The 27,292-nt window shown below is 37.7% G+C and overlaps 1 protein-coding gene across 3 annotated transcripts in view; it reads left to right on the top strand.

The window, feature by feature from the left end:
- mideasb (mitotic deacetylase associated SANT domain protein b) overlaps positions 1–24,008 on the top strand; it is a 28,658-nt gene extending 4,650 nt beyond the window's left edge. For all 3 annotated transcript variants that reach the window (XM_052580394.1, XM_052580393.1, XM_052580395.1), the window contains 12 exons: positions 1,607–3,438; positions 5,235–5,543; positions 7,939–8,296; positions 9,000–9,066; positions 10,923–11,065; positions 11,222–11,325; positions 15,007–15,082; positions 15,533–15,621; positions 16,455–16,601; positions 16,692–16,814; positions 17,239–17,441; positions 20,834–24,008. In XM_052580394.1, the coding sequence (XP_052436354.1) occupies positions 1,954–3,438; positions 5,235–5,543; positions 7,939–8,296; positions 9,000–9,066; positions 10,923–11,065; positions 11,222–11,325; positions 15,007–15,082; positions 15,533–15,621; positions 16,455–16,601; positions 16,692–16,814; positions 17,239–17,441; positions 20,834–21,059 (3,330 nt within the window). In that variant the 5' untranslated portion in view covers positions 1,607–1,953 and the 3' untranslated portion in view covers positions 21,060–24,008. The remainder of the gene's footprint in view (positions 1–1,606; positions 3,439–5,234; positions 5,544–7,938; positions 8,297–8,999; positions 9,067–10,922; positions 11,066–11,221; positions 11,326–15,006; positions 15,083–15,532; positions 15,622–16,454; positions 16,602–16,691; positions 16,815–17,238; positions 17,442–20,833) is intronic.
- The last annotated feature ends 3,284 nt before the right edge of the window (positions 24,009–27,292 follow it).

Here is a 27,292-nt window from a genome sequence, read left to right as displayed (position 1 = left end):
AGGGGAATTCTTGCTCATACCTCAGCACTTGAGGCTCTTCTTTATTCGTTTGTGATTTATATTAAGGACTAGGTACGATTAGGTAACTGTACTTGACGTTACAAGCTTATTAAACACGTTTTCTTGTCAGCTTTTATAACCGTGCGTTGCTGTGTCTTATGTTGTTTTGCCAATGTAATGACATTTATGTTTCAGCAGTACGCCATGCGCTGGATTACGCAAAAAAAAAAAAAAAAAAAATTGCACTGAAGTGTGTTGGGTAAGCCTGACCTGCAATATGGTCCTCACACTTTAAGAGTACCCTGGTTTGGTTGATGCAACTGTTGTTTACATCCCCGCGCAGTTAGGGGTGTTGCGACAACCCTGAATATACTGCAGCTTTAAATGGCTTGGAGTACGCAGTATGTATACACTTTACCCTATGTTGATTTCACAGTTTTTGTTAAATGTGAGTTGGCCAAATGTAATGTATTTGAATGATTGTTAATTTTAAACATCCAGAATGCTCCGTTATATCGTATATATAAAATATATTTTGAACTTGAAGTTGGTTAATTTCCATATAATCATGCTTATATATATATATTTTTTTTCATATCTTTTGAATCCTTCTTTTAGTTGTTTTAGTAAAAACATCTTGTGTAAGAATGGCTGTTATTTATTTATTATGTAATTTAGCTAGTGATATATATGCTATAAGTAATACAGAACACCTTTGGAAGGATTCAGGTGCACAAAGTTTAGACTTCAGTGCTATTTTATATTAAGCATAGAGCACAATTTTATTGGTCGGTGTAATAGAGCAAAAAGCCATGTGAGATGTGCACTACTGTGATTTTAGCACAGGGAATCAGTGTTAGTTAAAGCAGAAACACTGATGTACATTAAATAATTAAAGGACAATAAACCATTATTAAATATAGATCACAAAAGAAATATGTTAAATCATCAGGTAGAGTGCTTTGACCTTCTAAGTGTAGGTTATGATTTGCTTGCCTTGCAGGAAGATTTATACTTCTTTAAATAAAATGCAAGCCCTCCATGATTTATGAGAGGAGGGTGTAGCGGATTAGTGATAGATTTGTATTGATTTTGATGTTAATATTGATATGCTGATGTGAGCTATGAGGGGAATTACCTTCAAACAATCTCATTGTGAAACTAGGCTAGTACATTTTCACACTCTCTGTGGGATTGTGTGTGCAACTGTACATCTCTTCTCATCTTACTCACTTTCCCTGATGCCCTCTCTGCTAACAATCTAGAAACATTATTTGTGGTAGTGTGCACATTCCCCCCCTACTCACACATAGCATTCTCACATATGTGTCATCTTGGTTTGTTGGTTGCTAAGATTAGTCTTTTACTTTCTATGCATACTGAATAGATTACCTGCAGTTTGTTCAACATTGTTATATTATGTGCACTAAACTGCTAATGACACAGTTCCCCCAACCCTTTACAATCCACCTTTCCCTTTCAAATTCTTTTCTCTAGGGTTCTATTCATGAAATTGCTGAAATGGCTATTTCAATGAACCCCCACTAAGCCCCACTTCAACTGACTCTAAGGCTAACCGTAATATTTGTCATCACTTTCTTCTTAGGTTGTCTTCAATGAATGAGCAACAAGTTAACCTAAAGACTTCTCAACCCAGCTTGACATCCCAGAAGCGGCAGAGTTGGTGGTGAAGAAAAAAGCAAATGGACATGTTTGAGCTATATCGTACTGAAACTACTATTTCTGAACAGGAGATGCTGCAGTTTTTTCTTTTAAAGCTTGCCTGCACTCCTACCATGCTGAGTAGGTTTGGATGACCATTAACTGTCATTAAACCAATCAAGGGTTCTTTGTCAAGGGCGATACTCTAAGACGCTTCATTAAAACTTTTTGTGGTTTGGGAATTTGAACTCTTGTCTCCTTAACCTCCTGCTCCACCACTCCCCAGAATTCATGAAAGTCATGAGTTTGCCACCTCAACAGAAACCAAACACAAAAAGAACGGGCAAGCGCATCACTTTCTTTAGCGATCAGGGTGTGGCGATGAAAGAGGCCTCTCAGCATACAGAGCCCTACTATGGCATTGGGGTCCCTCCCTCAGGGCCAGGCCATAATGAGAGTGGAGGTGTGGAAAACTTGAATGCAGAAGCACCACATGCTTACCTCAATTCTGTCATTTTCAGCCCAGAGAAGAGTGATCAAAGCCGTGGGCACTACCAACAGATGATGCCCATGAAGTGGTCTCACCAAGACCCACCTTTGCAGCCCCAACAGCGACCCAACAATTGGTCACAGGGCATGGCTGCTTGGTCCCAGAACTTTGCCCCTTACTTGGGGGCACAGGCTACTTTTGCAAAGCAGATGCATGAGGGCATGTCAGTACAGCAACAGCAGCAGCAACCCGAGCCTTTGACTGTTAGGGCAACTGAAAAACAAGCGGCTAACATAAGTGGAGAGAACTTCAGGGATACGACCAAACCTGGCCGGGGCATGGACTGGGAACAGCAGCAGGCCTTTCAGCAAACACAAAAGCCTGGAATGTTAAATCAGCAGCAGCATGGACAGTCCAACCCTGGGAATTCAGTGCTGCAACCCTTTCAGTTAGCTTTCGGACAGCCCAAGCAGAACTTGGTTGCGGGATACTATCAGGTAGTTCAGGGCAATCGGACCTTGCCAAATTTGAATTACAGTACACAGACGAATTCCCAACTACAGCAGCAGCTTCAGCAGCAGGAGCAACAGCACAAGTTGCAGCTGCAAATAATGTACCATCAGCGGCAACAGCAGATGCGACAACAGGGGCAACAGCAGCAGCAGCAGGTACTTCAGCATCAAAAACAGCCACAACAGATATCACAATCACAGTTGCAGCAACAAGCACAGCAGTTAAAACATACTCCGCAACAGCAACCGCCACAACAACATATGCCACAGATTCAAGCGCAACAAGACTTGGTACAGCAGCAACAAAAATCTGAGCAGCCCCTTCAGAACCAACATGTATTGGAAAATTACTCTGATGGCCAGCAGCCATGTGCTTCGTCACTTGATCAGCAGCAGCCTTCATTACCAGGACAGTCCCAAGAGACAACTGATCCCTCGTCAAATCAGACTCAAGACTCCGTTCCTCAGCCTCCCTCCACTGCTCCCCAGCAATCCATCGAGACCCAACAGCCTGGGCCCCGGAGATCACGTCGGCTTTCAAAAGAGGGTGGAGGCCCTGCCTCGGATAACCCATTTGTCATACCGACTGATCTCCACACCCAAGGCTCTCAGAATGGTGCTTCTGAGAACAGTGCGGTGCAAGACATCCGGGCCGCTCCAACAGGTGTAATCCAGAGCACACGACGTAAGAGGAGGGTGTCGCAAGAGGTCAACCTGGAAACCTTGGCTCAGAAGGCTTCCGAAAGGGAATCTCTTCCCTCACGTAGTACCAAGGTAAGACAACTGCCAGTTTTACAGTCAAACATGTTGGAGAAATTAAAATGCGTTGTGGTTTTGCCAATTCATTGTTATGATGAAAAGTTGGACTGTGACTTAAGGATGACAAATTACCCAAGGGTAGTTTGATGTCATTATCTGCTTAAAGCTGTGCAGTGAGGATGCATTACTTGTTTCAAATGCATACAGGTTCTGCAAGTTTCTCAGTTTATAGGGGAGTGTAAAGTTAGTAATGGCACCGAGTGTCACCATTAGGTCACATGATCTCTTGAGCCAAAAAAAAGGCTTTTTCATACCTCTATCTCCTGATGGACTCCACATTCAAATCCCATCATGTGCATCCCACCCTCAGCCCACTGGCCCTCCAGAGGATGCCTAAACACGTACATAAAGAGCTGCATTTTCTTTTGTCGGATCCCAGAAGCACAGCTCTGCGTGTAACTAATTTAGATTTTGCAGTGTCACTTCTATTTTAGAATGGGAGATTAAGAGATTTCATCCACTTTCAGTAGATGTTGCTTATATGGACTAGTGTTAATTGCTTGGTTTGTTCATTCTTTTACTGCGCACAGAGAATTAGCTCAATTAGCAGTCAAATTTAACGAGGGGAAGTGTTTCTGGGCCATGCTATTAAGTTCACTCTGCTTTTCCTTGTTCTTCCTTTGAAAAGGACAGCAGCACTCCCTTAAGACGTCCAACGACTGATAACAAAGAAAGGGTGTGTGTGTACATATATACTGTTGATCTGTGGGCTAGATAAAGTACAGAACAGAAAGAATGGTCCAGTAAAAAGCAAATCTCAGGTCTGCTGATTCCAGTTCCCTGAAAGGAGTAGGTACCATAAGTCAGTAAGTTTAAAAAAAAAAAATGTTTTTCATTGGTCTCGAATATGTCACTTTATGCCTCTAAACCTCTCCTGAAAAACAGCTCTTGCTCAATGATGAGTGAGCTGTAAGAGCTTCATGTGCTAAGCTGAATACCTTAGAAGTGCCAGCAAGGCCGGAGTTCAGATAAGACAAGCCACATACTCAGGGATTTCTAGATTTTCATGCAACTTCCAGTTAGACACTTAGTAGTATTGACGCATATTGCATTGCATTTTTCCACAACATGTCAATTAATTTTCAGTAGTTTATTTTCTTTGCTCTCATGATTCTTTTGCTAAGAGTTAGCAATGAGGAGAAACAGGAATCGCTCTCACAATAAGGGAAACATGGGTTTGGTGCTCCTCCCAACATTTTCTGACTCAAAGATCATTGTGATTTTTTTTTTCTTTCTTTTTTTAAAATTAAGTTTCGAAATTTGCAAGCATTGTGAAATTGCTAAGAGTACCACTTTTGTATAGTTTTTTTTTTTTTTTTTTTTTAGTTCCTGGAGAAGTGTGAATGCAGTTCAGTAAACCTAACACAGAAGGAACTCGTTCTCTAATCATTAACATACCCACAGGACAGTCTGGTTATATGGAGGTATTGTCTTATGCTGGCATGCCATTATGTTATTCACTTGTGACACATCTATGCATCCTCATGCAGTCTGCTGCTGTTCTGCAGGGCAAAATGTTTCTTCCTGGAGCAGAAATGAGGTCACAGTTGATTCATTAAGATTTTTTTGAAAATAGTCTTGAGCTAACCTCATTTCCTGTACTAATATATCTTTATCAGCTCTTAAACACTCTCTTGTTTCTTTCATGCATATAAATTATGTCTACAGAGTGGAGGGAGGATGCACTCCGCTGAGATTTAGGACTTTTGTTGAACCGTAAATTTGACTGTGTTAATCATATGTGTTTTCAGCAAGAGCCACACAGGCCCTGGAGCCCCCCTGTTGCCCCAACAGGTCCAGGTCGAGGGGCCGCTGAGGTGGATCAGGTGAGTGCCAAGCGGCCCAGAGATGACGGCCTCATGCCATTGGTCATTCCAGTCTCTGTGCCAGTGAAGCAGACTGAATCCTTGTCCCCGGATCATGAGAAAGCCTCCCTCTCAGCTAGTTGGCCTTCACGGCCGTTGAGCACCCATGACATGAGCTGCTCTGATTACAAGACTTCTGTGATTGTCACTCGACGACGTTCTTTGAGGAACTCTCTGTCTGAGAGCACAGGCCAGGTGAGTTCACAGATCTTATCAGAACATTAAAGGGGTCATGAACTGCCTTTTATCAGTTCTCTGAGGTCCAGTTATAACGTTATCAAGATTTTTACATCAAAAACCATAATTTAGAAGATTTAGGTAATTTTCTATCCTGTTTTGAATTTGAATAGGCTTGGCGGATTGTAGGAATTGCTCACTTTGATTGGCTAACATTTGTGTATGTTTGACAGCCTACATAATTCATAATTCACAGATTAACTGCTGTGATTCAGGTTAAAACCAAGCGGCAACCTCCCACTCTCTCTCGTGAAGCCCATACGGAAGTGACTTAAACTGTAATTTGTCATTTGGCCAATGGAGGCTGGCTGTAAAAGGGAGTCAATCCCTTAGACACCCCATGTTAAAATGCAGAACTTTACAGAAGAAAAAAAACATGTTTACAGCCTGTTTCAAAAAATTATTTTGGTCTATATAGCTAATTTTGCCCTTCATGACAACTGTGAATGGGTTATTTTTTTTAAAATTAATTAATCTCATCCGTTTAGATTATATTAAGCCTTAAAGCTCTGCAAAATTAAGAACATGGCCACTTGAGTGACCGTTGGATTGCCGCTGCTGTCACTGCCATCGAGCTAGTTGGGCGTTGTTTCCGCAGCCAGCTCCTGCCTTTTTGCCAATTTTCGATTATCCAGGAGTGACACGCTGCCAAGATGGCAACGGCAGTCTCCGCCTACTTCTGGCTTCGAAAACTCTCTTCGGAAAACTATGGGTGACGTCTTAGACACTGCGTCCATGTTTTTATACAGTCTATGGTTAAAACGCATAAATAAATATTCGGTACATATAAGGGCTGGGCAAATTTTTTTTTTTTTTCGGTTAATGTTTAAAAATATAAACTGCGAATCTATCTTTTCTGGTATTTATTTAAGCAAACATTTAACAAAAGATCTGGTTAACGTGAATCTTATCTTTAGTCTTCTCCACTAGATGTCTCATTCTTATTTACCTTGTGCGATGTTACAACCGAAAGCTTATCATGGTGGAGATAGAAATAGAAATACTACAAATCTGCAGAAGCCTTTGACATCACTTATACGCCACAATGATTTTGGCATTGAATGAATGGTGGATAGGGCAGATGCACTGTTTTGTTTACTACGTGCATATGGATGTGTGCAATGTTTTCAGCCACTGCTGATATGAACACACAGATATAATCTCCAGCTGCTCTGAGAGTCACTTCATTTGCATTTTACCATTTAAATTGACTACCGTCAAATCACATACATAGCAGCTGCAAGTTCTTCAAGGCAGCCTATCAAAATAAAAGTTTAGTTTAACTCGAAGAAACTGTGACAGAAATATATATCTATTGCGCAGCCTTAAGACCCTGAAGCAACAGCATTACTATTGCTAATAATTTTTAATAAAACTTTATTTTTAAAGGAAAAAATCACATTTGTTTTATTTTAACAGCAAACCTCTTTTGTGCTACACTTTTGTTTGCCAAAAAATGTTTAATTTTCAGTTGATTATAATAAATTAGATGTATATTTTATGCCTTCATTTGATTACCAGAAAAATTAAGAAAAACTTTTTATAGGGTCCTGTTTTTAGACTTACGAGAAAGTTCTGAGTTCGGAAATTTACATGAAGTTTTTAATGGTACAGTGACCTTCTTATATGTCAAAAGATCAAGGGAATTTTGGTTTCTCCGGTCAAGTCCCCTTTAAATATTCCTCTGTATACCCATGATATATCTCTCTCTCTCTGACTACTTATCTGTTTCATCCCCCTCTGTTAAAACCTGGATTAAAATTCTCCAATAATCCGCAAATTTCTGCCGACCCCCCTGTCCGTTCTCTTCACCCTAATCCAACCTTCCCCCACCCCATTTCACTACCACATTTATGAGATCTGACAAGACTCACCAAGGTCATCCAGTTTGCATATGGTGTATGTTAGAGCTACACAATTGACAAATAAAAATTTTCGATTATTGCCTTGAAATCGTAATTGCGATTACTAATTACGATTATCACAATTTACATTGAATGATGTTTATACCATTGTTTGAAAAACCTTTAGTGCTTTTCAGTATTAAGCCGACATATTAAGTATACATAGCATTGGTTTCTTCTTTAGATTATAAAAAAGTAAAAATATGAATGATATTATGTTATACTAAAACTATTAAAATAACATGTAGAAAGAAAAAATAACATCTTTAGTGTGCAGAATAACAGTGGATTTTGAACAAATAATTGACGCTTTGGACGATTATGTAATTGTGGCATCCATAATTGTAATCGCAATTAGAAATGAAATTTTTTGTGAAGCCCTAGTATATGTTTTTTAGAGGGGTTTTTGCACTACCTGGCTTGCCAACATCTAGTTTTATTTTTTACAGAACGGTGGCGCAGAGAGTGGAAGTGAAGCTGACGGCAAATCGGCCAAAGCCAAACGACGTCCTCGTCCAGAACCGCTCTTTATACCCCCACCCAAACTCGGAACTTTCATTGCCCCGCCAGTCTACTCCACTATCACACCTTACCAGAGCCACTTACGTTCACCTGTCCGATTGATTGACAACCCCCTCAACATGCCACCTTACACTCCCCCGCCCATCCTCAGCCCAGTTCGTGAGGGTTCGGGTCTTTACTTTTCAACCTTCCTGTCGGCCACCGCTGCAGCCGCCGCAGTGAATAATCAGGGGCTACCCCCACCTGCCACTCCAAAATCTGCCACCCGTAGCCTCCTGCGCTCCAGTGAGTTCCTTTTACTGTCTCTACAAAGTGCATTATTGATAAAATGAGTTAAATACAACCTTGAATAGAATTCTGGTTTTGATTTATTGTTTAGAATTGAAGGACTTAAACTGACAACCAAAAACCTAAACTTAAGTACTGTTCCAAAACCTAGAAGGTTGCCTAGCCAGCTTCCTTATAAAACAGTGTCCTAACTTAAAAACAATTTCAAAAGGAACTCCATGTGCATTACACATGTAGCACTCCACATCTAACTTGATGAACCGTTGGTTCCAATGATGCTAAACTAACAACTTAATATTCTAATAACTCAATAATGGATTGAGTTTTCATGGACATATTCTCTGAAAATCTGTCCACCTTCTTATGTTCATTTTGTTTCCTAAGCTCCTCCTAATGCGTGCTAGGGCTGCCTTATTAGCAAAGGAGACATGCTATGCTGCCTTAGAATTTGCTACCCAAAATATTAAGGAAAATGAAGTAGAATGAGCTGCCTACTGTTTGTAACAGCTTAAAGTGCTGTAAGTAGGCGCCTCATAAGGGTTTGGAACAGACTTAGTATACCTAAGCTATATGTCCTAACAAGCCAGGATACATGTAATTAGACATAATTGATGTGCATATCATGAATAGGAGGACATATAATAAGAAACACTCTTTACTTTGCGTCTAAAGTACAGTCTTTTTGTTTGTATATGTCCAGACAGCAGTGATATAACACCTCCAGTTCTCTCTGCTATGAGTGAGGCTACACCTGTCAGTATTGAGCCGTAAGTACATAAACTATTCAAATAACACCCCCACATATTACGCTTCACAAGATTCCTTAATTAGCTTACACTTCTGGCTGAAAGATCACTTTCTTTACTTGGTTAACCTTGCCTTTTTTTTTATTTTGCTACCTTCCTACTAGATTTCATTAAGCTGGCTGAAAGTCAGTTGTCAGAATAGCTGTTTCCTCACATTTATTAGACAATACTCAATGGAGCAGACCAGAAATCACTTTATTTTCTGGACAGAGCTGCAGCTTTCCACAGCACAAACGGTTGACGGTGTGAAAGCACAATGTGAGCCTGCTGTTGAAGATGCTGCTGATTCGTTTACACTGCTAATGCATGTGGTGTAAACAGGCCTTATAGTTCTGTTATGTTGCTTTTACTTGATTGTAAGTTGTAAACTGCTGACTGCAGATGCAAAATTCATGCTTTTAGCATGTATGTTAACAGTGGAGCTGGTTGGGGAGCTGTTATGTCATGCTGATAGTATGCTGATAGTATGTTTAAGGTAAATGACATCTTAGTGGGTTTCTAGGTTCATACATGGGGTATTTCAGAGCTCTGTTTTCAAGAACCGAGTAGGTGGGGGATGGTGGCAGAAACAGAGGGAATTATGGGATATCTTCTCTGACTGACACCAGCTGGTTTATCTAATGGTCAGAACAGTGTTTGGTTGAAATTCTTTCTCTCTTACATACACAGCAAATGGCTGCAGATCCCTTCATTTTGGAATTGGCCATTGCACCATGAAAGCACATCCTGGAACAAAAAAATAAAACACAATCTGTCTTGCCTTATCCCCAGACCTTGGCAGTCAGACACTTGAACATTTGGCTTTGGGAAACATGGGGTGTTAATTCTATGCAAATACCCATGGTCAAAATCTACTCTTGTGAATGCGAGTGTGAGTTCTTAAAAATGTTCGTTCATCTTCAGAACACAAATTAAGATGCTTTTGAGGAAATCCAAGAGCTTTCTGTCCCTCCCATAGACAGCAACAGTTCTACAGGTCTAGAAAGGTAGTAAGTACAAAGTTAAAATAGTCCATGTGACATCAGTGATTCAACCAAAATTTTATGAAGCTACAAGAATACTTTTTTGTACAAAAAGAAAAAATAACTTTATGAAACAATTTATTCTATTCCGTGTTAGTTTTTGACACGCATTCAAGAGAGTACCATGACAAATGTTTTTTTTTGTTTGTTTGTTTTTTGCATTTATTCGTGCACAAAAAAATATTCCATAGTTTCATGAAATTTAAGGTTGAACCATTTATGCCACACTATTTTAACAATGTCCTTAATACGTTTCTGGGTCTTGAACATGTCAGTTGCATTGCTGTCTATGCAGGATTAGAAACTCTCAGACTAACCCTAAATATCTTAATTTGTGTTGCGAAGATAAAAAAAAAAGATCTACTTGATCTTTAAACCAAATAAATGAAAATACCAAAATAAACCAAAAATGAAATTTTTTGTCACCCTGATGTCGTTCCAAACGTGTATGAGTTTCTTTCTTATGTTGAACATAAGATATATTAGAGAATGCTGGTAATCAAACATTTGATGGGACCCACTGACTTCCATAGTGTTTCTTTCCCCATTACGGAAGTCAATGGGGACCAACGGCTGTTTGATTACCAGCATTCTTCTTTTGGAAGTTCTAAAAGAACTTTAAGCTAGTAATATAGTATATTCAAATAAATATATATTTGATTAAAAAGTATCAACGTATGAATGAAAGTATTTAAAAAGATAAAATGATTTTTGCTAGTGGTCTGATGCGTTTGGACGAATCATTTAGTTTAGATTGCTACAGCAGCCTGTTTATGTTCTCTCTCTCTCTTGCAGTCGGATAAACATTGGATTGCGGTATCAGGCGGAGGTCCCGGAGCTGAGAGAGCGCTCGGCAGCGCAGCACGACCTACACAAGGCTGAACTGGTGTGGGCGCCACTGCCTGACCTGGAGGCCAACACTGAGCAAAAGCAAAGAGGTTTACAACTTACACAATACAACATTAACTTCTCTCTTTTTGTACTCATTAAACTGAATGAAAGGAAACATGCTGCAATTTTGCATTATTTAAATGAAATCTGCATGACCATATGTTTAAATCTGTCTTTCCTGGACCTTCTGTGTGTCCCTGCAGTAGATGACCTCATGCACCTGGCGTGCTCGAGTGCGTTGCATGGAGGAGGGACCAATCAGGAACTGGCCCTGCATTGCCTGTATGAATGCAAGGGTGACGTCATGGTGAGTGTCATGCAGTAGCACACTGACATATTTTAAGTGCACTTCCTGCTGTATTGTGTACCAAACATACCTGTTTACGCCCGACTGCTCCTTTTCTTAAACTGCTGATCACTGAGAGCGATAGATGTAGGGTTTGTCATACGAGTAGACTATATCTGTATGAGCAGTTTGTTTTTGAGTCATTTAAGGATTTCTGGTGACATCTGTGAGAGGAAATATCAGTTTAGGGATCATCCTTCTGACTTAAAATGAAATTATGTGTAATTATGTATTGCAGAGACTGAAAAAACTAAGTGTTGATGTGACTGATGCGTGCAAATGCATTGCACGCACATGGAAAGTGTGTATGTAAATGAAATGGTCTGTAGTTTTTCTTTCAGCAGCATTTTACACGGCAGCATGCATATGAAAAGCTTAGGGCCCTATGAAATCTGTTTTTTTTTTCTTTTCCCAAATTCAGTTTTATCCATTTTCAAATTTCATTTTCATTATTCTAGTTAAATTTTTTTTGTTAATGTTATTAATTTTAAAATTAAGTTGGGTTAAAAACATGCCTAATTCATTTAAATCACGAAACTTGCACAATTAAACAGAAATTTATTACAAGTTTAACATTTTTTTTTTTCAAATTTAGTTTTATTTTAACCAAATTCAGTGGTTTCCATTCATTTTCTCTGGATTTCATTTCAATGTTTCTTTTAAGTTTTAATAGTCAGTAGCACCCCCCCCCCCCCTTTTTTTTTTCAGAAATACTGTGTTGTGTATTTTATTTTTCTAGTGAATATTCCTCAAAAATAATGCTTTAATAATAATTTATTAGTAGTAGTTCTGTCACAGTTTCTTCAAGTTAAACCAAACTCTTATTTTGACGAGTCGCTGCAAAGACCTTTAAGTTTCAGTTAGCATATTCTGATGAAAATAGGAACATTTCAGGTTAACAAAAATTTAATTGTACATTTTGGCAGTAATTCACAAGTTCAGTTTATTAGCTACTGCATTAGGAATCAAGAATTAACAATGAATAACAATTCTTGCATCATTTGTTAATCTAAGTGAAAGCTAATTTATGAATATGCGTTTGTTCATTGTTAATTCATGTTCATCCATAATGCATTGTCTAATGATAATTTATACACAAATACTACCATAAATGAACAATTGCTGCAATACTTTTATGTATGATTTATTTTTTTTTCTTATTAAAAGTACTAAACTAAATTCTAAGACTGCTGAAATGTATCAAGTCCAAATGGATACGTTTTTTTTTTAATCAAGTTTCTTTTTAAGTTAATATAAGTATTGTTTTTCCCCCCAAAGCAACTATATCCAACTATATATATCTTAGGGACCATGACTAGTAATTATGACTGTGTGAGTGTAAGTACTGTACATTGTAAAATTAATCTTTTCATGTAAAATGCTGCTTCTTTCCTATAATACACATACATTCTACTTATTTTGATTCTCTTGACAATTGTCATTTTTCTAAATAGCATTTCATGTTATCAAATCAGTTTTTTCATCAGTTGGCAGACCTCGTTTATTTATTTCTGATAACTGATAACTGAAACCCGTGCATCCTGCTAATTGATGACCCCTGTTTTATGAAAACACAAATGGTGCATGTGTTTTGAGGCGACTCTTTTCAACGTTCGCTCAGCTGAGCCAGCAGCTGCAACAACCCAACAGCCAGCCGCTTACTGCTGAGCTGTCACTCCGCCGCCATAGCAAACACCTGTTAATCACAGGCTCATGTCCAGAACGACACACTGAAGATGACTAAATCATGTGCGTTCTGCTTCTGAGCCAGTTACACTGCAAAATAAAAAGTGATCTGTTGCTTTGTGGTTCGTATAACACGTGAAGCACTTCTGCAGAACCTGAAAGTCAGCTCAACTCTCTGTGAAGTCTCTGTGAGGTTTGTGGTGTTTATTGAGTCTCCGTGATCAGAGAGATACACTGACAGTTGGTTTCACTTTGTTGCCCTTTAATAGTTTAATCTTGTTGCATCTTATGTTTTGTAATTGCAAGTTGTTTGTTGCTTTGTGTTTCATGCAAATGAGTAATTTGCTTTAACCACTAGCTATCATGCTCTTGATATTTGATATTTGAACTCTATAGATATTTGAACACATCAATACTCAGATGGGTTCAGCAGCCAAATTAAATCCCAAACAGATTGGCCCTAGGATGAGATCTGTCATGTGTGTTTTGAGTTATAACAATGATTCATTTTATTTTTTCAGACATAACTTTGATTTAGAGTTTGAGTTAGACTAGTTTGAGTATAAACGCATTGAGTCTGTAAATGCCAACAAGATGCGTTTCCTGCTCTGTGTCATGACATTTAATGTCTCCGACAAGAACCTCTAGTCCAAATGTTATTAAAGTATTAGTTCACTTCCAGAATATACATTCCCTGGTACTGTAATTTACTCACCCCCATGTCATCCAAAATATCTTTCTTTCTTCATTTAAAAAGAAATTACGGTTTTTGAGAAAAACATTCAAGGATTTTTCTTCATGTTGGAAAGTTCATGTGTGATGTGGACAAAGTACCGACCCAATGTTTACTAAGCGAACGTGCAAAGAAAGACATCTGCCCTTTAAAAAATGATGTAAAACGATGATTTTGGGCAATTTTAGAGTTGGAGGAAAAATGAGTTTTTTGTCCTATCCTAGATTAGCTTTTTGAACCGGAGTACACGGACGAAGAACTTATGATATGTGACCTTTCCAGAGTGATTACGTAATGCATGAAGTCATGGGACGTGTGTCGCACAATAGTGCTAGATGACTATTTGTGGGTAAAAGTATATCAATTAATGTTTTTATTTTTTTACTTGAAAAGAATACTGTGGAAGTGAACTTATCCTTTAATGGCATTTCTCAGGACACGCACAAGCTTTAAATAAGTTATGTCCTACGATACAGCTAAATGAGAAAATATCTAACATCAGAACTTATTTCAGGCATTTAACCAAAAACAGTAAAAAAAAAAAAAAATATATATATATATATATATATATATATATATATATATATATATATATATTTTTTTTTTTTTTTTTTTTTTACTGGTAAAAAAAAACAAAATATATATATATAAATATACTTTTTTTTTTTTCTCCAGTTTCTTTTTTTTTTTTTTTTTAACGATATTGGATTTTTATTTTTTTATTATTATTATTTAGTGACACAGTGCAATGACATGAATATATTTTTAAATATGGATTAAGTGTCCAGGCACTTTTTTGGGGCTTTTGCTGCAACATGTTGAACTTTGGTTGTCCAGATCATTAGAAATTGAAAAAGGGCCATATATATAAGAAAAAATCTCGCATTCAAGCTCGATGACCCAGAAAAGACTATGGTGTCCTCGATTTATCGTACCCTGAGAGAGTGCATGGTGGAGAAAGGCGGCGAGAACAAGAGGGATTATCCAGCGACTTGCACAGCTGGGTTAAACGCCTTCAGCAAAAGCCTTTTACACATGTTGTTAAGGATATAGCGATGGTCTTGCAGAATTGCATCTCTACTGCCCTCATTAATCTCTTCATATCCATTCTAGGGCATAACATGCCCTGACGTGTGTTTCTCTAACCTGACTACATCTCGCACACCGCAACCGGTTTTGTTTCCTCGACCATGCTAATTTCACTTTCTTTTTCATTTTTTCAGGGTGCCCTCACACTTCTGTTGTTAAAAAACCCCATCTTTCCCAAAGCGCACCCTTTGGCTGGCTACCACTACTCTGGTAAGTCCCCTTCACCATCAAGCACACTTTCCTTTTTTTTATTTTATTGGCTGAGGTGATGCGAGTAAATCTGTAGAGCATGTGGTACCCTATCACCCCCTCTGCTGGCATTCCTCACCACGCTCTGTGTCTCAGTTATAAACAAAAGCAGTTGAGGAGTGGAGGGGAGGGGTTCGACTGGGAGATTGCTGGGTGACCGAGTGGGTTGCTGGGTAGAGTACGGGAGGAGAGGAGGGGGAGTGTGTCTGTGGCATGTTGTTAAATCCTAGGAGAAGACAGCAGCATCATTGTTTGTCTGGACATGTGTGTGCTGGCTGTTCGCTCCCTCTCTGTCCTTTGTGTGCTGATATGTTTGTGTTAGCGGGTGGGGGTGCTCTATAAGAGAGCTAAATGACTAAACGGACAGCAGCCTCTATCTGATTCTGTGCACCGCTTGTCTGTCCCGCACAGGCTCTGACAGCTGGACGCCAGGGGAACGACGTTTCTTCAACAAAGGCATTACTGCCTACAAGAAGGACTTTTTCATGGTCCAGAAACTGGTATGAACAGCTTTGAACAAAAACCTCACAATGAGCGTCAATCCCCCACATGAATCAAATGATGTGACAGGAATAAAAAATGGGTTTGAACATTGTAGCAACCCTTTAACAACAAACTACAACACCCTAGCAATCACATAGCAATGCACTAAAACACTTAAAACATTCTAGCTTGGGCCTAACATCCACGTGCAACATCCTAGCAACATCTTAACACTTCCAACTGAAAAACCCTGGCAGTTGCATGGCTATGCACTAAAATATGTTAGGAATGTCTCTAGAAGCCATATTGCAACATTCTAGCAATATCCAAAAATGCTGGGTGGATTGCTTACAAATTGTAATCAATTACTTATTCCATTACACATTTTAGGTATGATAATTTGAATACTATTGGAATACTTTTGATCTAACTTGTTTATCTCTATTTAGTTCTGGTAATTTTGTACCATATTGCTATAAACATACAAAGAGAAAAAAGAAATTCCAGTTATTGTTATAAATGACTTGGAATGTATTATTACATTATTTTTACATTTAGCAGACGCTTTTATTCCAAGCGACTTACAGTGCATTCAGGCTAACAATTTTTACCTATCATGTGTTCCCGGGGAATCGAACCCCCAACCTTGCGCTTGATAGTGCAATGCTCTACCAATTGAGCTACATTACATTAGAAGCTGGGGTCTTTGAAGGAACTGCAGGGAAATCATGAGTTTTGATGAGTTTGATGAAAGTTAATAATTGATCAAATCATGAAAATGCAAAATTAGAAATCATTTTTAAAATAATCCAAATTAAAAGCTGACGAATTGTTGATGCTTGACTTGAAGGTGAGCTCCAAGACCGTGGCTCAGTGTGTGGAGTTCTACTACACGTATAAGAAGCAGGTGAAGATCGGCAGGAACGGAACACTCCTATACGGAGAAGCAGAGCCACCAGAGACTAAACCCACGACAGAGGAGGAAGTGGACAACAAAGTGAGTTCCTGTGGCTTTGTGTCTACATGGACCTGGGTGATTTAATGGCCTAAAAACCAGTGATGCATCAAACTGTTTCTTCTCCTTCAGAGTTCACAGAAATTCGAATCGCGGAAAGAAGACGAGGAGAGCAGGAAGTGGGAAGGGTCATGTGATAGGAAACAAGAAAACAGCCCGGGCCGGGTGACACAATCGCTACAGGCCACGGAAAATGTGAGTTTGGGGAAATGTGATTTGCATGAGGTTGCAAAAACGCATGGTGCCTGCAGAAAAGGTTATCTGCAGTTCTCCAATGTTCTTGCCCAGCTCTGGCCTACTTGAAATAATAAGAAAACAGGTCTGCAATAGACATTAGTCGTGTGTAGCACAGTAGGGTATTCATAGCGCCATCTAGTGCATTACCTCATTACAAGCTTAAAAGATTTATCCAATGCATAGTGCACTTAATATTGTCTATATATTAGAGACCATCCTGCTTGAGTGACCTGCAGTTAACTTATTGAACTCTTACATGGGGTTTGAACCAGATCTCTTTCACTACACCACCTCTCATACATCACAGACAGGACGGTCCCTGTGTCTAATATCTGTCTGCATTCAGCTGTGGTTGCTTTATTAATCATCTGTTTCCTGTTAGACCGCTGCCATCTTGGTCTTAAGAAGTCAGGAGGAGAGCACTAGAGATGCATCCACATTGGGGGTCAGTCATCATCATCCTCCTCCTCCTCCACAGCCAACATCTAAACCCCGCTCTGACACCACAGGCCGGAAAAGCACTGGCAATACAGGAAAGGGACAAACGAACCAAGAGGGTGAATTCCCCTGCAAGAAGTGTGGCAGGTTAGTTTATTGGGATACACATGGGATTTGATTAATTTAAAACACTTTTTTTTTTTTTTTTTTTTTATTCCTGTGGCTCAAGGGGTAGAGCATTGCATTAGCAGCACAAGGTTGTGGGTTCGATTCCCAGGGAACACGGGTTAAATAAAAACTGTTAGCTTGAATGCACTGTAAGTCGCTTTGGATAAAAGCATCTGCTAAATGCAAACATTTAATTTAAATTTAAATTTGTAATGTTTTTGAAAATAAAATAAGTTGTTGTATATGTTGTTATGTATGCTGCCATTTCTAAAGCTAGCTTCTTCATCACTGGTGAGTTGTGCATGTCACTAGACCGCATGCTCGTTTCACACGGCTGATATATAGCTGCTCATAAAAACACCGGGGGTCTTACGAGGAGTCAGTAAAGCTGGTCAGCTCTGAGGTGTTACATGCGTCAGGGATCAGTCTTGTAGTAAGCAGTAAAAAGGCAACATCTGATTCTGATTGGAGATTTTAACCATGGCAACAGTCGGCTTGTTAAAATCAACAGTCTCTTAGCAACCAAGTCCATGGAGATGTTGAATGCCACGTTCCCTGATCCGTTCACATCAGCGTCTGTGTGGTTTGAATACACACATATGCTCTTTTATGTTTTTTACTAATGAGTACTGTGGAAGTATCTGGATTATCACCATATTCATATTCATACAGTACTTACATGGTACTATTGGTGTATAAGGATACCATTGTATTAGCATGGAGCCAGTGTTTATGAAGAGTTAATGTACAAATTATTTATTTGTAGTTGTGCAACTTGTGAGTTCACCAAAAATGACTTGCATCATTCCAAACCTTTATGACTCTCTTTTTCTTAAACACAAAGACAAATGTATTCTACCACAAAAAAAGTGTCTGAATTACAAGTTATCTGACTGAAGTCATATTATAGCTTTCCATAAGAAACGAGTCAGATTTAGGTCATTATTCACTGAACGTTTTGAACGGCTCATGACTATCCTTGGCAATCTCAAGAGAAAAGTAGCATGTTTGATTAATGTTACAAATGATTTTTTTGATTTGATCCAGTTCACAAATCCAGCTGATTTGGTTCTCATGTTCAGTTTATTGAATAAATAATCGGCTTTGCTGATGAACAAAATAATTACGTTTAGTCAGATCTTTGCAATGAATCAGTTGATCAAGTTTACAAAACTAGTTTGAGTGATTCATTCACGAGTCCGGCTGATCTGGTTCTTGGGTGCAACTTTGTGATCTGCATGTCTGATTTGTGAGAAATCAATCTTTTTAATTGTATTTTTGCGATGAGTCTGTTTAATGCATTCACAAACCGGTTCTTTGGTATAGCTTACTGACTGATGATGATCAGCAGGTCTGATTCGGGAATGACTCATTCTTTTGACTCCAAGATTCAAAAATTCTAAAAATGCGCATAAAAAAACATATGTGCACAGTTGAGTACTATAAACTTTGTTTTTACTATAAAATCTGTTAAGAAAAAATGTGCATAAACAATGATGGAAACACATTTACCGAATAAATTCCAACATGCTGCGTATTAATAAACTGTGACTTTGTGTGATGGGATGGGTTAACTTGACCACCCAGCGGACCGATCTCATTGCACTGCATCTGAAATTTTGTTTTGGTCATTCTGAAATGCCTGGGCAAAGTCTGTCATCATAGTATTCCTGTATAATTGTTTTACACGATTGCGTTCCCAGACAGCACACATGCATCTCCGAAAGTTATGATAGCATTTATTGTGTTTTGTCTGTTTGCTCTAAAGCACAAGTAATTCACTAACCCTATTATATAAAGAGGCTTCTCCTACTTTTCTTGGTGATACGATTTTGTTTTCTTTGACTCATTAGATGGAAACAGTGCTTTATCCCCAAATGTTAAATGCATTATTCCAGTTACTTTAAATTCGAATCTTTGGATGTAAACAATGAGCTGCAGGTCTGATTCTTGAATTAATCTTTCTTTTAAGTTGGATTGAATCGGTTAAATCGGTTTAAATGGTTTGTTCATAAATCCAGCTGATCTGGTTCTCGAGTCCAACTCACTGTCTGATCTCCATTTAGGATTTGGGAATAAATTTTTTTGTGAATGCATCATTTAATAAAACATTTTGAGTGGTCGACCGATATTGTTTTTTTTTTTTTTTTTGATAGCTGTGCCAATATCTTGGAAAGCAGGCTGGCCGATGGCCGATACAAAGCAGATGTCATTTTATTTAATATTTAAGAAATTTGAAATCATTTATCATCAATGTTTAAAAAAAAAAAAGACCACGCAATCATGCAGGATACAAATGCACACTACATAAAATCTCACAGTTGGATTCGACTAAGTTTGCAAAGTTTTGAAAATTAGATATTCATTAGTCAAGATTTGTTTAAATTATATAAATGCATATTTGCTGAATGTTGACGGCAAGTACATGAAAGTTATGATGTTTGCATTTACTATAACTAACAATATAAAACCAATCGTTATAATACTTTTTGTATACCGTATTTTTCGGACTATAAGTCGCACCTGAGTATAAGTCGCATCAGTCCAAAAATACGTCATGACGAGGAAAAAAACATATATAAGTCACACTGGACCATAAGTCGCATTTATTTAGAACCAAGCACCAAGAGAAAACATTACCGTCTACAGCCGCAAGAGGGTGCTTTATGTCTTCAGTGTAGACTACAGGAGCACTGAGCAGCATAGAGCGCCCTTTCGCGGCTGCAGACGGTAATGTTTTCTCTTGGTTCATTTCTCTTGGTTCATGTCAAATTAATTTTGATAAGTCGCACCTGACTATAAGTCGCAGGACCAGCCAAACTATGAAAAAAAGTGCGACTAATAGTCCGGAAAATACAGTACATTATTAAAATATATATTTTTTAACAGTTTTATCTGATTATTAGACAGACTTCTTTCTGCGGACAGAACTGTTAACGTCAATATTGAACAAGAGGGAGAATTTGAGCATTGTGTTTTCAGGCGTTGCCTTTCTCAGTGCCTTCAAAATTACAATCCCGTCACAAACGCAGCGCTGAAACAGAAAATCTTATCGGCCAATGCCGATATTTGAAAAATGTCAAGTATCGGCCGATATATCGGTCGACTCACTATTGCAGTTAATCTGTTGATTCAGTTTAAACAATTTGTTCATGAACCTAGCTGATCTGGTTATAGAGTTCAACTGACTCCATGTTCTACGTGTCTGATTGAATTAATCATTCTTTTGAGTTGGGTCTTTGCAATAAATGGGTAGAATGGTCCACTGGTCACTGGTCTGATCTGGTTCAGTTAATCTAGTTCACAACATCTGATCTGGTTCATGAGTTCAAATCACTGACCTAAAGATCTGAACACTGTGTTTTCTCCAGGATCTTCTTTAAAGTGAAGAGCCGCAGTGCCCACATGAAGAGTCACGCCGAGGCGGAGAAAAAGGCAGCTGCACTCCGGCAGAGGGAGGCTGAGGAGCGGGCGGCAGCCGCCTTGTTGGCCGCCCAACAGAACGGAGCGATGGGGGATCAGAGCAGAACGAGGAGAGCCAGCAGCGACGACGACTCAGAGGAAGAGGAGGATGCAGATGACGAAGACTGGCACTAGCTATCACTCTCTTTTGTATGGCCGAGAAAAAACCTATTTATTTTTATTTTACCAGCCAACAAGACCCATCCCAAAAGAACAGTTTCAGGGACTGGCTCACTCCTGTAGAGTGTGTGTGTGTGTGTGTGTTATGTGTACATGAGACGGACAAAGATGGAGACCGATGCTGTAGAAGGATTCAGGGGCTAAATGTTCAGATATAGGGCTATTGGGAGTGTAAGCCATGCCATCTCAGTGTGAATGTGTGTGTGTCTATAATATGCACTTTCGGACTCATCCTACACACAATGATCTGACCGCAGCACATCCATCCAGTGTCTGTGCACAGAACTCACTCACTGTTCTCCTGTGAAATGAACCATTATGGATTCAGTGCTGCGGAAGTAGAAGGACACAGAAGCAAGTGTGCGTGCGTTTAGTCTTTTCCTCCTTTTTCGAAATGAAAACGACGGTATCTTTCTCTTCCACGTGACTGCCAATTGCTTGCACAACTGTGCTTGTACGCCTGATCTTGATCTCCAGTGCTGTAATTTTGGGCTTTCTGTTTTGAGTATCTCAAAGGTGAAGTTCATCCAGAATGGAAAATTCTGTCATTTTCTCACCCTCGTGTCATTCCAAATTGCCTTCTTCAGAAGACAAAGTGAGACGTTTAGCAGAATGTTCAAGCTGTTCTTTCACAAATGTTGCCTGAGGGCTTTCAATCTTTAAAAAGAACAAGTTAAAAAGTACCACAAAGAACTATTATGCTATATTCCAAGCCTAATGAATAGGTACAAATAACAGAACAAAATCTTGACACATGACATTATTTAAAACAAAAACTAAAAAAAGTATTTTCTTTAAGTGATATAAAGTAGAGCTGCCAAATTGATTAATCACAAGTATTTTAAAAGTTTGTTTACACTGTGTGTGTGTGTGTGTGTATACACTATGTATATTTATATGCTTATATAAATACACGCACATACATGTATATATTTTAGATGCGATTAATTGTGAATAATCAATTTGAAAGCTGTAATTTAAAGCTAAAATAAAATTAGCTTTAGCTTTTTATTAGAATAAAAAACATTAAAATAGCATGAATTGAAAAAAAAGATGAAGTACAATTTTTTTTTACCAGAAATTACAAATTTAAGCTTTATATATTTAAATGTATCATTATATAACTAATCATTACAAAAACCATGTAACAAAAGTATTGCACTTTAATTGAAGAAGTAATTCAGAATATTCATAAATACAATACTTGCACAGTATTATAATATTTACAATAGTGTACAAGTTATGCTACAATAACACTGCAGAGTACCGACTTTAAACATGGATATACACAAATGCTAGGTAGTTTTAGTGTATAATGAATTATAAAAATATATATAATAATTGTATGACATAAAAAGACTGTATACAGTGCATGAGTTGTATGGACATTTTCTGGTGCTTTTTTAACTTATTAAAGCTTGACAGCTGCCCTATTGCTACTATATACTTTAATTTAGTGAAAATGATCCGCTTGAATATTCTACTTAACATCTCCTTTTGGTGTTCATTGTACAGAAAGTCCCACAGGTTTGGAAAGACACGAGTGTGAGTAAATGATGCCAGCGTTTTTCATTTTGAATGAACTCTTGCTTTCATTAAAACGGTGACCTCGCTGATGCCTTCAATGTTTTTGACACTTTCTATCTTTACATGACAATCGCTTTTACAAAGGTTCTTTTTTTATACTCCACATATTATAATGGTTGTGCTTGATATATCATTTTTTGTTATTATCATTACTGTTACTATTAACTTTGTACTGTTTTATTATAGTTATGTTGTTGTTGTTTTTTTGGGGCGAGGGAAGGGGTGCAGTTCTTTTTCTCGTTTGACTTTTAGTTTTAGACATTTGCTACCTTGTGTTTAAGTGAAGATTGCATATATTTGCTGAAAATCATAAAATCACACTGTAAGTGCAATAGCAATAGTGGGACTTTGGAGTTCCCTTCCACTCCACTTCTCTTTTTTTTTTTTGCATCTTTGAACAAAAGTATTAGATGATCAACTTAGATTTTAGTGGAAGAACAAATGTGAGTTTAAGGGCGGTTGCGAGCAGCTTGGGTTTCTTTCTCTCTACTGGCCAAACACTTAAGCACTTGGCTTTGTCTCTGTGGCAACAAAGCATCTTCTTTTAAAGGATAGGCACACGGGGGATTCACAGCCAACAGTAACGGCTCCAATTATTGCTAATAACACAGAAGTCTTCTATGCAGCGCGTGTGTGTGTGTGAATGCATGTGTGTTTGTGTTTATTTGCATGGGTGTGCATGTGTGGTTGTGTCTAGTTGATGCACCAATATTCAGAACTGTTTCAAACTCAAAGCCAAGTGAGAAAAAGAAGCTTCCTAGACTATTTAATGTTGTTGTTTTTTTTCCAAATATATATATATATATTATATATACTTGTTCATATATGTGAAAAGACTGATTTGCTCCATTATGAAGATATGGGCATTTGTCAATGATTTAATCAAGCTTTTTGTTATTCTCGTCATTGTTGTTATTGTTGTTGAGATGAATATTGAAATTTATTTGGGGAATGTCATAAGGGTGCACCTCCCGTTTCTGTCTTTCATTCAGCCAAGGGAAATTCTTCTGTAGAGGAATATAAAATATGAAAAAGGCTTCTAAAACTGTATGCACACTTTCTATGCTATTTTCATAGGGGCTTGTACACTAATGATGGCTGTGGAAAGAACTCTGAAGTGCTTTTTACTACAGTATAACTTATTGTATTTCAGTCGTGTTTTTATCATGTGTTTTAGAATAATAAATAAGAAAAAAAAACACAAGAAACATGAGCATATTTGTAACAGTATTTGGGGAGGATTAGTGTTTTAATTGGTCGAATGATGGCTAGAGCAACAATAAAAAATAATAATAAAATATAATATTTTTATTCAGATTTATTTCTTCTGAAGTTGTATGGATCACACTGAATGTCCACACGGTGGCATTGTTGTCTACTGTATTTTTTACACTAGAAAAGCTAATGACAATATGAAAATCTGCAGTATAGAAATCGTATATATATATATATATATATATATATATATATATTCAAATATAAATCGTTGGGTCATTAAATTAAACTAAGCAATAGTTATTTTATTTTTTTACTAATTTTACAAATCAAATCATTTTTGACCAGAATTTGATACCCTAAACTGTGTCTAAACAAGCATTTTATGTTTGTTTTTGTTTTTTTTGCTTTTTTTTTATTAAATGAAATACATGTAAAACAGCACCGATGTCAATTTACAACCAGAAACTGACAGTCAAGGGTCAACGCATCAAAATCAGATTCAAGACAAAAATGAAAAATTTTTGAAAATCTTTTTGTAAAAGATTAATTAATTAATATAACAAGAAGACGAAGGGACTACACTTAAGCAATCTACATTCAAGTAAACAATATTAACACATTATTATTATTTTTATTTTTTTGCCTGCCATTGGGTGGCGCCAACATCTGCCAAACAATCCGCCATGACGAGCTCTTGCAATGCACTTATGTTTTTTAGCGTCCATGCTGATGGAAACTAATTATGTTATTTTGTCCAGAACTTTCAGATTAACAAATAAAGATTCATCTAGCTAAATATGGGCAATCAATTCAGATTAACACTAACAATATGACATTTTACGCATTCAAATGAAAGGCTAGGCCTGTGTTTCAGAGTTGTATTTAGCTATGCGCGCATATGCAAACTACAAATGTCAGAACAAACTTTGACTCCAAAACTAAACGATTTGTCTTGACGAAGAATTGTTGAGAGCATGTAAAGCCACATACACACCACTCATTTACTGACCAGAGCCAGCAGTCACACATCTACCACGCACTGTGGTCTGTGGATGAAGGTGAAGAACTCACTGTTGTATTTCAAAGTGAGCAGCAGGGGATTTGGGGAGAGACGGACAAGAACAGACGAGGTGGTTTTGTGCACATTCTCACTCCCTTTTCCTCCCACTTGGAAGAGATGCTGAGATAAAATGGCCAGCACAATCTCTGTTGAGAGAATATTGTATTTTTTTACAGTCTTAGACAACATATGGAAGCAATCAGAGATCATAGGGGATCTGTTTTGTCTTCTAGAAGGACACACCAAGGACTGAGTTTGCACAAGCTGCAATGCAAACTCCAGTAAAGTGTGTTTTGAGGAAATTCCAGCAGGCCGTTTGTAACAGATGTGATAGGTTTGTTCATTCATCAATGGAAAGCCAGCGAATCATGAGCGCCGTTGGTTGGCCCTGATGTCCCTCTGGGCGATACAGGAGAGATGTCTACAGGTTTAAGATTTACTGTCCCTGCGATTTATTGTAAAGTTAAGGAATCACGTTTGAAATGTATGCGTTATATAAAGAACTTGATACAGATTCACTTAACAGATGTTTGACTGGATGAACCTCACGGAAATGTGTTCAGGTCACATTTCAGGCTGAAATCAAAAAGAGAAGAAAAAAACATTGAGATTGATTTATAACTGTTAGGATTGATTGATCTTTTTATCAGATTTTTGAAATAAAATTATTTGTATTTATTTTCAGTTGTAATTCTATCATTTACATTACATTAACTTGCTAAAAACTCTATATAAAACTCTATATAAAGGACATAATGAGACTCTTAATTTTCACATACATCAAGATGCCTGTCATGAAAGTAAATAAATAATAATAATTTAAGAACAAACGAAACAAAAAAAAATGTCCCTACATAAAAATAATATTTTTTATTTACTGTAAAAACAAACAAAAACACACACTGTCTTATTTTTGACAGGTTTATGAGATTTCTCCACCTATGAACAGAAAATATCATGTTCACTATTGTTATTAAAATTAAGCTATATGATACACACACACACACACACACTACAGAAAACTATATTGCTGCTGAGTGTGTTTAATACAATGGCTGGGGGAGTGACAGGAAATTTCTCTCTTACAACCAACATAAAAATAATTTTTTCTTTACCTCTTTTGTAAAGTTTATATATATATAAAAAAAATAAAAAAAATCTAGATGAACATGAGAATGCAAAAAAAAAGTCAAGATATTTTTACACAAAATTTAAATGCAAAATAACTTCAACAATATTCTACTTCAAATTATTAACAGCCGAATGTTTAAACAAGTTTAAACTGAAAACCATGATTTTCATTTAGACCGATATAAAAATGCCCTCTGAATAAATGACATGGTTGTTTCAAGGCTACAATTTTGTTTAAATAACAGCAGTGTATGGTGTATTCTGTGCTGTATAGAGGTATCCTATTTCAAACATAGCCAAACACTGCATGGTTATTATCACATCCGGCCTCTGGGATTTAGCAGGAAGCCGCCCTGTTCGCTAATCAACACGGTATAACAGAGACAGATGTGCAGGTGCTCGGAGCTCCGATCGGCCTTCTTCCTGTCTCTCACTCCACTCTTATTAGCACACACATTAAACACCAAGAGAAATGTGCAGCTCATCACAGCAGATTGCTTCCAGAATTGCTTTGCCATTTGTGAGGACAGACCAGTGAGTGAGTGAGGGCGGACAGAACGAGATGGGACCGACGGGACTGAAAATTTAATTCAACAAATATTATGTTCTGCCAAAAGAGATGAGGAGCAGATTCAATGGCAGACCACAGCTTCTCCCTCATGTCACATTCTGGCAGGGCTGTTTACTATGAATAGACCTCCGTTGCACTTTCTTGGACAAATGTATGCACTTGAAAGATTTATTTAGATAACTTTTTGGAAAATTCATTCCATGTTTAATGAAGTGCTGTTGCTTTTGTTACAGCTTGTCAGAGCTCTGCACAATGAAAAAAATCACAATAACTTTCTTTGTATATATCTTATGCTTTTTAATTAGTTGTAATAACATCATTGCTATAAATAATAAACTTGGACATGATGCTTCACTCATGCGCTTGGTTGAGAAGATTTAGTTTTAGTAACTTAAATACATATTTTTCATGTTTTCATCTGATAACAGCCATCCAAAATCCACTTTTTTATTGGTTATTTTTATTTTATACTACAACCATGTTGCCTCAAGCCATTAGATGAATCTGTGTAGAGCAGACCAGCTCACATTATTACAATTAGCCTACCATGTTCTGCAACAAGTCATTTGGGAGTTTTGTGCTTCAAGTTGTGCTACAGATCTTTCTAGACTGTATAAGCAG

Source organism: Carassius gibelio, chromosome B17 (genome assembly GCF_023724105.1).
Source record: "Carassius gibelio isolate Cgi1373 ecotype wild population from Czech Republic chromosome B17, carGib1.2-hapl.c, whole genome shotgun sequence".
NCBI lineage: Eukaryota > Metazoa > Chordata > Actinopteri > Cypriniformes > Cyprinidae > Carassius > Carassius gibelio.
Note: the sequence above shows the minus strand (reverse complement) of the source record. Positions and strands in the feature narration are given on the sequence as shown.